We start from the raw sequence: 12689 nt of genomic DNA, 5'->3' as shown, positions 1-12689 counted from the left end.
TATAGGTTAGTACAAATAAAAATAAAACTATTTAAGGTTATGATACATATACACAAAGATATACATGATCCTGATAGTTTGGTCATGGCAGCGGTCAGAAGTTTATAAACCCATAATATTTTTATTTGTTGTGTAGCTCCGACACTATTTAAGTGAATCAAAAACTTTTACATCTTATTTATCTTAAGATTACTACATATTTTTAGAATTATTTCATTATTAATTTACAAAAATTTTTACATTAGACAGTAACTTTAAAACAAAAATAAGTTTTTGAGAATTTAAAAACATTACTTTTTTTTTAAATTTCATAACTCAGAAACTACCAGAATGAGTTCTATAAAATTTTGTCATTTTAAATGATAGCCTAAAAATTTAAGCATCTTACTATTCAAATAATTTTGGCCTACTAATACATGCATTAAAAAAAATTTAAATTTTAAGAAAATTGGTTGAAAAAAAAAATCCAAAATATAACTTCTCTTAAAAATTTTACTGGTTTGGAATTGTTAATAATTTTGAACAAAATAGTGCCAAGATGATGCAAAATTTTTTTTTTACCTAAAATTCAATTTTATTTCTGATTGTCTTTAAATAGAAAACTAAATTATGAACAATTATTTTTGCAGGTAATAATCATTAGGTAAACAAGTTTTAAAATTAGATATAAAAGTGTTTTATCAAACAGTGTTATATGTATGACAAAATACACTATAAATGAAAGAGGACTGTTTTCGATGAGACCATTGGGATGGTGTTTTCTAGATTTTGAGGGTTTAAAAAAAAATCTGCCAAAAAGAGTTATAAATTTCAAAAAGTAATAACTTCTGATTTATCTGATAATATATTTTTTTAACATTTAAGGCCTACACATTTAACTATTAAAATGATATCTTAGCACAGAAAATCTAAAAACAAGAAAAAAAACCTTTTTTTCCCCGCACGTTGTTCTAAGGAATGCAAAGAGTGATGAGCATTCCTATGAGTCCAATAAAGAAAAAAAAAAAGGTTGAAATAAAAGGTCTAAAAACATCTTATAGTTTATAACCTATTTAGATTATGACCTGACCTTTAACACTTAATACTGTTTAATATTTCAAATCTACTATGTCTATAAAAATAATAAATTTTAAGCTAACTGTAATAGTTAAGTTTTGTTTTATTATGTAATAGAAAATAAATAATATTTTAGATTCCCCCCCCCCCGTAAAAATAAAAGAATAGTTTACCTTCCATGCCTAGCTTTTGTTACAATGGTTTCATGCAGTTGTCCATCATCACAACATAAACGGCAGTGAACATGTTTAGACTTTTTTAATACTGGTCTTACAATCCGGGGCCATGTATTATCATCTACAAAAAATCATTAAATACCAATCAATAAGAAACAGCATTATCCGAAGTCATAATACTAATTTACAATTCCTTTAAATGAAACTAACTACAAAATCAGAATTTATATTCGTAACGTTTCATTTGCACACAAATCAAATTTATACACGATTCAAATTTATACAACGAAAACAACTCATTCATTGCACATAATAATGGTCATAAAACATTAACAGCCAATTTAAAAGGAGTACAGTTGAACACAAATTAGCCATTTTAGTAAAACTAGAGTTAGTATAATTGAATAAGCTTATAATGTCAAACTATTTAGTAAGAGAGGAAGGCAACTTGCTTATAATGTATTAAATTTAGTGCAAATACAATTTACTTACATTTTTATAATGTTTTCTTTAAATTTGGATCAATGAATATTTTCTAATCTTTTAAATATAACTCCCGGATACTGCACATTGGATTGATATTTCTTAATTTTTTATATTCTAAAAATTATCCAGAAAATTTTCCGAATGACCAGAGTTTCATTGAATGTGTTCATAATTTCTAATTAACACAATGGTCATTGAGATATTTTTATTGTCAGTTTCCTAAAACCTGGGCAGCGGGCGCAAGGGGGACTTTTGGATTCTATCCTAATTGCCACAGTGCATAAAGCTAAATAATGCTTCCTAGCTTACAACTTTTTTTTTCAAACACAAGTTTCACTGGAAATCTTTTATAAGTAGCTTTAAATCTTTATGCTAGTTAAATCTTTATTTTAATATAAATAAAATCAACATGGATGGCATACTGGGATAAGTCACCAAATTAGTATTTTTTAAAACTATATGAATCCATGTTTTTATAGTAATGCTTATAAGATGGGTTTCTGTAAACCAAATTAATGTAAAGTCAACAGTGATTAAATGATTTTTTTTATAAATTTTGTATTAATTCATCAAAATAAATGCTTGATTGGTGTAGGTCTTAACTTGTTAGCTACACTCAACGGCATTATTTGCAATGGAAAGTTTGTTAATTTTTTGAAGTAGTTTGAATACTTAATCATGTATAAAAGAAATGAAATTGCTCGATATGTTCAATAATGTTGAAATACACATTTCAGATTTGTGCATGATTGTGTAGTGTCAATTAATATTGATTATTTTTAACTTCATAAAAAAAACTACTAATAATAATAAACTTTAACTAGTGAATAATTTAATAAACTAGTGGGCTGCGCCCCCTGCTCGCCAACTCCCAAAAATTGCTGCACAATCTTATATGGTTTGCTTCGCAAACCAAGCTCACTTTGCTCGCTACTAACTTAGGTACATTGCAAATACACAAAATTCTAAGAATTCAAAACAATCATTCAAATCCATATAACAAATTTTTTTTAAAAAAAAATTACATCTTTTTATTAAATACTAAGTCATTAAAATTAATTTGAATTCAAATAAATGGCATGTAAATAGTTAAACCTATTAGAAATGTGCTATAGTATAAAATCTTAAGCGTAACAGCACGACCGAGACTCATTTTTCAATGAATAACTAATAACAATAATAATACAAATAAATTCATGATATAAATCAAAAATCGTCAAATAAATTCTTAATATATAAATTCGTGAAAAAAAGCGCTTTCGACAAAATACTAAAATAGAGATCTATCGACAAAGACTATTCACTTCTGCCTAGCTTAAGGTTATTTCAGTTTCCGTTTTTAAAAGCGCTATATGTTGAGCCACCTCGGCTAGATTTGGCATGTGACATTTTTAGCGGCAATCATTGGTCGATTTTCTAGCGTTGCCATTCAGGGAGTTGTAATGAGGCTTTTTTTTGTCGCCGTGTAAGAAATATATATATATAGATAGTTTTTCAATTACGAATAGAACACACTAAAAAAAACTGTCATTTATTATTTTTTTTAAGGAATTTAAAAGGAAAAGACAATTTACATTCATAGAAAATGGAATCTATGACAATAATGAAATGCCAAAAGCTAATTAGACACTGATAATGTTCAAATAAAGAGTGGCCAATCTTTTTGGAGAGATAATCTAAAATTCCAAGTGAAATTCATGACCAACACTAAAATTTATTAAAATATTAGTAGTAATATGATGATTCACAACTATATCACAAGTTTGTGATATAGTTGTGAATCATCTTTGTGACTGGTTTGTAGTGGCATTTGGTAGTAGTGCTCACTCCTGAAAACATGTGAAAAATTGAAAAAATCAAATAATTAAAATAAACTGTTGATATCATTATTGTCAGCAAGCATTTCCAAAAATATGATAACCTTATTATGTTAATTATCATTTTAAATGTTAACCTCTCATAATCAAATTCACTCGCCTTGAAATTTTGATGCAGCATAAAATAAAGCTACTTACAATTCTATGATTTTTTTAAAAAAACTAAAAATAAGTTGAACGAAAGAAATTTAAAGTAAACCTTAACAAGTGAAATATTCGAGAGAAAAAAGATAATATAAAAACCATCTAACCTATAAAAAAATTATTTTTTTTACTTTGAAAGAAATCTCATCAAAATATGGCTATGAAAATAGAAATGAGCATTAAATAAAATATTTTTTAGAATATGTTTAAATATCCATAAAAATGCCATACCTACTAATTATGCCAAAATTACTTATCTAACTTACTAATTCTGCCAAACTTACTAATCTTTAAAACGAATAAAACTAAACAGTATTGACTGACTATAAATGAAGTAAAAAAAGAGTCTATAGCCTGATAAGATTTCAGCTTTTGCCTGTAATAATACAAGAAATAAAAAGCTCTTGTTTTGGAGTACATGGTTTGCATTTTTTTTTTAAAAAAAAGTGGCGATCAAGTTTTTCAAAGTTACTATTTTTTAATAGACATTTTTAATACTTAATTGCCCAGTAACAATCATTAATTTTGCTCTATACCACATGCTTGTTTCAATCAATTATTGGACACTAAATCTATTTTTTAAAAACTTATAAAGTTGTAATATCATTAATTTTTCTTGTTGTCAGTGCTTTTTCAATAAAAAATTCAAATTATTTTGTCTTCTTTCTTTTAAAAAATAATTTCTTAAATCATTAAGATTATAAACATTTTTGAACATCAATTCATATTTCTAGCTTTTAACAAAACCATTAATGAATTTATTTAATAGAATGTTGTTTAACATTATGAAATTTCTATGTAAAGTTACCTGGACAATTCATGCCTAAGACATTCAAATTATCAAAAAAAGAACTCATTTTTGAACATATGGAATATTATTTAGCAAAGTCTTCCCTACAAACCAAAACTTCAATAATTAATATTCACCAATAAACCTTTAAGATACAAAGAATAAAATTTAATTTTTAAATAGAAATCTTACCTGGGGGACGACGACCTTTCTTCAGTACAACATAGGAAATAAAATCTTTATTGAACACTTGGCGCTATAAGAAAATTTAAAATACCAAATCTGAATTAGTTCATTAAAATTTAATTCTCATATATCAAGGATGTGCCGGTATATCAAGGGTGCCAACTAGTCTGCTTTGAACATAAATTTTTATAAAGAGGTAGAGGAAAAAAAATTAAAACTTGAGGAAATTTAGCAATTTTTGCCAACAATTAACATAAAATAACAGTGACAAAGCGGCCATTAATATGAACTTTTGAAATATTTACATGTAGTGGCAGGCAAAATATTTTTTAATCAAATTTTCGAAATCAAGAATCTAAAACACAAATTGCTATTACTACAAAATTTATTTTCACAAAGCTATGTAATTTAGCACCTCTGATATGTAGGCATGCATATACTTTTGTTTATAACCCATCTGCTAAAAAAAATAATAATAATAAATTTAATGCAATTTCAAATTTTCTCTTTTAAAAACTTTTATTAGTCATTGAACAGTTCTCAACAATTTTGTTACAAACTTAAAAAAAGGTTTTAACTGAAATAGGAATTATGAAGGAAGTATAATTTTCATATTATGCAGAATTCAGTAATGTGGTTAAATTTTCTCTTTTAAAAACCTTCATTAGACATTGAACAGTTCTGAACAATTTTGTTACAAATTTAAAAAAAGGTTTTAACTGAAATAGATCGCATTATGAAGGAAAGTATAATTTTGATATTATGCAGAATTCAGTAATGTGGTAACCACTGCTAAACTAATTCAATGAATAATTATAAAAAACAAGTAAAATCATGTTTTTCTTCAATACTTCTGAAATTTAATATTTAAGTTTCATAATTATGAAATTTAAATATAATACTTTATTTACCTGCATTTTATTACCTACATTAGATGCCTACTCATGCAATTATAATGAAATACATTGTCATTTTCAGTAAAAACAAATTTGTTAGTTTAAATGTTAAAAAATTGGCCATTTCCTTCCTGTTTTGGGTTGATAAACATTTTATTACAAATTCAATAACTTATTCAATAATTTGACTACTGTAATTAATTATTGAAAATAAAAAAAAGATCAACAGACAATATGCAATTTGGATAATCCATTAACAGATAAATTAACTGTACACTAAAATCAATAACAGGATTATAGTGTGGAACTTTAAAATATAAATAAATGATTGAAAGGATAAAAAAATTATATAAATACCTGTCGAGGAAATATAGTTTGATAAGTTACAAATAAACCACATGAATCTCTATACTTTTTCACTAATGGACAAGAAACATCATGTGGACACTAGAATAAAAATGAAAATACTTATTTGATGCATAAAATATATTTTTAATGAGAGAGATTTCAGGATGGGGTCTTTTAATAATAAAATATAGGATAATTTTTATTGTTAATGTGCTAAAGCTTGTCTAATACTTAAAAACAGAAACATAAGATGCAAATATTATTTGCATCACACTAACTAATTTAAATCACTTAAAAATCTGCTTTCAGAAGTCAAAAGGTGCCACATTCCTAATGTTCATGATCATTTATAGTCAGCGTTTTTAAAACAATGCTATATTTTGTTTTAAAGAGCCATGAAGCTTCCAATAATCCAGGAAGTTTAGATCAATATTTTGTTTTTGCAGTGCAGGGTTTTCATGTTTATGATTTAGAAAAAAAAATGCTTGAAAAGCAGTTGTAATGTCTAAAAATATGTTTTGTAATACAGAAGAGACTGAAGTTAATAATGAGCCATAAGGAAAATTAAAAAAAGACTAAACTTGCAGACCATAATTATAAAAAAAAATCTTTTCAACCCAATGAAGAAAAAAAAGGTAATTATTAAGAATGTATTATTTATTATATTTTAATTGAGCCTATTTAAATATTGTTTAAAGGAAACTTATTATCATACAACCATCTTTTCATTCCAGAAAAAAAATTGACCATTTAGAGCAAACAAATTACAAATAAACAAAGTACTTAAAAATAAACAAATTCTCAGCTTTACATTTTTGTCACATATTTTATATATTGCTTTAGAGAATCGAAAGTATTTAATAAATAACTAATTAATAAAAAACTCTTTTTTTTTTCAAGAAAAAAAAATATAGCAGCTTCAGTTTTTCATTAATTTTTTTTCCTGGGAGACAACTGCACCAAATAATTGTTCTAAGTAAAATAAAAGTATCATGATTTACAGAGGACAAAAGTTGCAAATAATCTATTTGTTAGTCTTGAAAAATAGATCTTCTGACAAAATGTTCCTATATATAGTCCGGATTTTTTCTAAGTATTTTGTTGAAACAAGTTAGTTACATAAACAATTCTGATTTTAAACTATTGCTCCCAATTTTCGCAAGTAGTTTAAGAATAATTCTTTCAGAAGATTTTATAAAGCATTAATAACATCATCTCATCAATAGACAATTTTTAATATTGAGTTAAATTAAGGCTTTAATAAATCAGTATAGTAAAATGATATAAGTATACTAGATTAATAGTTTAAGTTTTTTATATTTGATCTTAGACTAACTTAAAGCAAGTTCTGATCATTTACTTCTATGACGCAGGTTAATAACATCTCAAACTTTTTAAGATCCCATTATTTCATGATGGGATCCCAGACTTAGTAAAAATTTTGAAGACAAATCTTTCATTTTTTCAGAAGGAATTAAAATATATGCATTAAAAATAGCTTTGAAATTTTATACACTTACTATACAGTAAAAAAATTTACTACCTAAGAAGTGGCTTGATAAGTAATGCTTAAAATTGAAATTTAAAAAGTGATTTCAAAATTATTCAATTTATAGAATTGTATGAGAAAACTACTGCTCCATGAGATTACAAAAGTAGATTTTATTGACGACCCTAATCACAGCAGACATTATTGTGTACTTTAAATGAAGAACATTGAAGAAACCATCAGTGACCATGTAAACATATCAAGAGTGGGGCAAGGCTCTCTCCCTCCCTGCATGTATAGACATAAGTATTAACTGGGTCTGAATTATCTGAAATTAACAAAATTGCTATCAAAAATTTGAACTTCATGATTTATATAGTTTTAAAATTTAAATAAACTTAATAAAAGAAATTGCTGACCTGTAAGTTATTTATCTCTCATTTAACAGTATTTTTTAAATTCTGTTTCACTGTTTTTTTTTAATTCTGTTTGCTGACATTTGAAACCCAGAATTTTCCCAGTGGTCAGTATTTCCACTGAGGGGGTTGATTTGGCACCTTAGAAATGTTAAAGTTCACTTTTTTTTTAGAATTCAGATACCATGAAAAAATAATCTATTTTTTAATTGAAAATTTAATTACACAAATATTAAGTGAAAAATAGTTATCTTAGAAGGGGGCTATGTCTCTTCATTTATAAAATGTGATGGGGCTAAAGCCCCCCCTGCTTCCACAGTTCCTGTAAATCATATTGGACATGGAAGTATGATTATTTTAATATTTTACTGAATTTTAATATTTATATTGGCAACACACTCATTCTACAATTAACATTATAAGTAACCCAAGTAAATTATAAGGAAGAATTTTAATATAGTTACATACAGGACAAAGTACATGTGCTCCATTTGTATGACTAAGAGCAAATTCTAGGGATGCTTCATTTTCTATCTAAGGAAAAAAAATAGTTAAATTAAGATAATTTATGTAGACAATTTTTAAAGTACACTCAAACTTGCGTATGTCAAACCTTTATTTAACAAATCATTCGTTATCTCATACAAAAATTTTCCTTCAAATTTCTTATGCACTCAATGTTAGAAAAACTTGTTTGTTCCTTTTTTTAAAATTTTATTTCTTTTTGATAACTTGAATTTCTTTCTAATAATACCAGATTGAAGTGAGAATATTTCAAAATATAAAAAAGCCATTTCCTATAATTGAAGTAAAGAAGAAGCAAATTACTGATGAATAAGTTGAATATGCTATAGATGTAGGCCAAATATACCAGAGAACAATTTTAAAGCTATTGTCCTCTTAAAACATTCCATTGATTACAATATCATTTTTGATCTTAAGTAATGTAACTATAGTGCAGTGCTTCTTAACCTTTTTGATACAATGGACCCCTTTTAAAATTTTTTTAGAAGTCACGGACCACCTCTCTGAGAAAAAAAATTACAAAAAACATAAATTTTTAGTATTTAATTTATTTTAGCATTTAATTTTATTATTTCAATAGTATACAAAATATTTAAAATTAAAATTTTTAGTCTGAAGGCTGTTGCTGCTTTTCCTTAATTAATAAATTGAATAGAGGGATGGTTTTCGACAAAGCAACGCGCATAACATGTTCAACATTCAATCGATAACGATGTTTTGTTTTTATTGTCACAACTCTGGAAAGTCCGGCTTCGTAAAGATACACTGTAGCTAACGGAATTATAGCTGAAATAGCTCGCTTTACAAGCAATGGGTAGGCTACTTTCACAGAAGACCAGAACTCTCCGAGTGTTTTTGAATCGAAATCCATTTTTAGCAAGGACTTTGTTCTAAGATCAATAAGCTCATCTTTGGTAAGGTTCATAATCATCGATACAGTCTATATCACAAAGAAAAGGAGGACGAATCCACAACTCATCTTTTATCTTTATCTCATCTAAATTAAAATATTTTTTCAATGAAACTTGAAGTACTTCCAGGTGTTCACAGATTTCATTTTTTAAGTTATTCAGTAACAAATTATCTTGCCAAGATCCATTTTCAGAAAGCACTTCGTCCAACATTTAAAAGTTTGCATATATCTCATTTTGAATTCTATTTTTTTCAAAGTGGCATCTTCAATTAGAATGCTTGTAATTTCTCAGTTGCATCCATAATGGTGATATCGGGTCCTTGAATTAAAAGACTTATATTGTTCATGTGGTTAAAATTATCTGCCAGGTAAGCCAATTTATAGGTAAAATCTTTTTTGTTTAAATATTCGAAGAATGAGTTATCTTTTTCTTCTAGAACAAGTGATAATTCGATCTTCAACATGAAAAATTGTTTCAAAACCTGCCCTCGTGACAGCCAGCGCAATTCCGTGTGGTACAGAAGTACCTCATGTTCTGCGTCCATTTCTTGACACAGCGTTTTAAAGAGACGATGATTAAGAGCTCTACGTCTAATAAAATTTACAGTTTTAATAACTTTTGATAATGCTTCTTTTAAGCTGGTTGGAAGAGTTTTTGTAGCCAGTGCATGTTTATGTAAAAAAACAATGAGTAACAAGAACATTAGGAGACTTTTTTTTTACCAACAGGGCAAAACCAGATTTATTGCCAAGCATCACAGGTGCTCCATCTGTACGAAGTGAATGAAGTTTTTCTTTCCAGCCGAAGTCTTGTTTGGTAAAGAAAACATTTAACATTGCTAAAACATCAACTGCCTTTGTAGTTTGCAAAAGAGACTCACAAAATAAAAATTCTTCTTTGATAGTATCAAGAGACACGTAACGAACAAAAACAAGAAGTTGACTATAATTCGAGATATCTGTAGTTTCATCCAGTTGCATACTAAAGGGAAATGGCGATACTTTCAATTCATCGATGATCTTTTTCAAGATATTGCAAGAAATTTCAACTATTCTTGAATGTGTCACATCATTTGAAAATGGAATTGCCTCAAGTTTTTTTTCTCTGTTCCAATCTACAAACTAATTCAACCATCTCCAGCGCACATGGCTTAATTAACGTCTCTCCAATAGTATGCGGTTTCTTGCTTTTAGCAATATGATATGCAACTTTGAGAGATGCCTCAACCAGAGGTTTTTGTGGAATACCAAATCCAAGTTTGTCTAATGTTCCAGATTTCAAAAACTGGGCTTTCTTCTTAGTAAAAAATTCTAGATCTAGTAACCTGAACAAGGTGTCAAATGTACGTAGCTTGATAGGGGATAATAAAAATAGTACAGCGGACGTCATCAGGGGTTGCCCCTACTGGTGCAAACTGAAAATTGGTTAGTGGAGGATGTTAAAAATATGACAGGGACATTAGAGGGCTGTGTGCAGTCCGTACTGAATTTGGGGTATCTCGATCACCTAGTTTCAAATATGTATGTATTTTCACCTTTTAGAAAGAAAAAAAAAATCAATGTTATTTAAATATTATTGATCCAAACGTTTTAAAAATTAGGAGCAGTCGGTGGACCCCCAAAATATGACCCATGGACCCCTAAGGGGTCCACGAACCACAGGTTAAGAAACCCTGCTATAGAGGAAATCTTTTTTTAAATAATATTTTTCTTGGGAAAGAACGGATAAAATAACGAAAAAGTATCTGTTGTCTATGAATTAAGTAAAAAAAAAAAGTTATAAGCTTTTTTTGTTACACAATTGATAACCTGATTATTAGCCCCTTCATTTAAGTTTGAGGTATTAGAGTTCATTTGAACAAAAATTATATGCATGATAAGCCAATAAAGACAAACGCTTTCTACCATATTTTTGTTTGCATTTAATGGGCAAAAAATCTATTTTACATAAGAAATAAACTTAATTCTACAATCTGTATAGATGAATATACTCATTATTTAGAATGTACAGACAATTCATTATTTAAAATTATTTTTTCTAATAATAATATTAAACAATATCTAATTTTGGAAAGAAAAAATATTAAAAATAATATTCATATTGATTTTTGAGCACTTAGAAAATAAAACAAGTATCAGCATGCAAGCTATAAGTAAGCCAAATATTTATTAAATTAAAAAATTTAAACCAAAGAAAATTGATGAAGCTGAGATACTATATGAATACCATGTTATATACATTGAATATCACATTACTATATACATTGAATATCACAATTTAACCATCATGCTATTATAATTAAAGAATCATACCTTAATAAATTTTTATATTAAGTAATCGAAGTTCAACTGTACAAAATTACTTTAAACTTTTATAGAAGGAAGAATAAAAAGTTTAATGGTACAATAGAAATCGGCTATGTATTTTTTTATGTAAATTGATTGAATGATCTAATACAAAGGAAAAAGTTAATAGTGTACTGTGAAATTATGATATCTATTCTTACATATAAAAAAAAGTAACAGAGGTGGCTATAATTTATTAAATGCAAACATTACTTACTCAATGGACTACAACTGATACAAAAATAAAGCAAGGAAGATCGTTAGGAAGATTTAAGGTTACTTTATGCACTTACTTTAAGAAATTGACCTTCCCAAAAGTATTTTTAAAATAGCATTATAAAGTAATTTTAAATTATCATGGCTTCTTTCTTTCTTTATTAAATTATGATTTTTTCCAAAATACAAAAATCTCAAACTTAAATTATGCAACATAACCTGCTCAAAAATATGAGATACATGTAACAAAACTTATTGACGTGTGTTTCATTATAATAATAGAAATATTCAAGTATTAAAATGAAGTGAAATCATTTAAGAATGTGGTGATAGAATGTAAGTTACATATTTGAATAATTAAACGGACGTACATGAAGCACATAATCCCTAGCATCTAACACCGTACTGAAACCAGCTAAAGTTCCATGCTCAACAATGACCTAAAAACGAAACAAAAAATATATAAGAAACATATACACAGTAAAGAAAGAAAATAGAATCTTTCAAAAGATTTATTTTTTAGCCATCTACACGAAAATTATGATTATTAAAAGACTAATATTATTATCTTTAAATATTTTAAAGAGAAAAATGTAATCAAAATACAATTTTACCGAGAGTACATGTAGTCTATAAAATTATTTTTGTAATCTTATAATATATATATAACATAAAAAGCTTCAAGTAATCTTTTTACGTTATTTTTTTTATCTAAATCTTCTTCCTTATTTAATTTTTAAAGCTAAATGCTTTCTCCCACTTTATCATTCCCATCTTGTCTTTTAATTGAATTTTAGTTGAAGTATGTATAAATTAATTTAAGTT

At 26.9% G+C, this 12689-nt stretch overlaps 1 protein-coding gene across 2 annotated transcripts in view; it reads right to left on the bottom strand.

Moving 5' to 3' along the window:
• LOC107446317 (ribosome assembly protein METTL17, mitochondrial) overlaps positions 1 to 12689 on the bottom strand; it is a 30995-nt gene that overhangs the window by 574 nt on the left and 17732 nt on the right. Inside the window, exons 10-14 of one of the 2 annotated variants that reach the window (XM_016060929.3) lie at positions 12236 to 12304; positions 8333 to 8398; positions 5969 to 6058; positions 4722 to 4785; positions 1230 to 1353 (exon numbers count right to left, since the gene is read on the bottom strand). In XM_016060929.3, the coding sequence (XP_015916415.1) occupies positions 1230 to 1353; positions 4722 to 4785; positions 5969 to 6058; positions 8333 to 8398; positions 12236 to 12304 (413 nt within the window). The remainder of the gene's footprint in view (positions 1 to 1229; positions 1354 to 4721; positions 4786 to 5968; positions 6059 to 8332; positions 8399 to 12235; positions 12305 to 12689) is intronic. The other variant, XM_043054007.2, reaches the window with a different exon arrangement.

This window comes from Parasteatoda tepidariorum, chromosome 7 (genome assembly GCF_043381705.1).
Source record: "Parasteatoda tepidariorum isolate YZ-2023 chromosome 7, CAS_Ptep_4.0, whole genome shotgun sequence".
Lineage (NCBI taxonomy): Eukaryota > Metazoa > Arthropoda > Arachnida > Araneae > Theridiidae > Parasteatoda > Parasteatoda tepidariorum.
The sequence above is the reverse complement of the archived record's forward strand: the minus strand, read 5'-3'. Positions and strand labels throughout refer to the sequence as shown.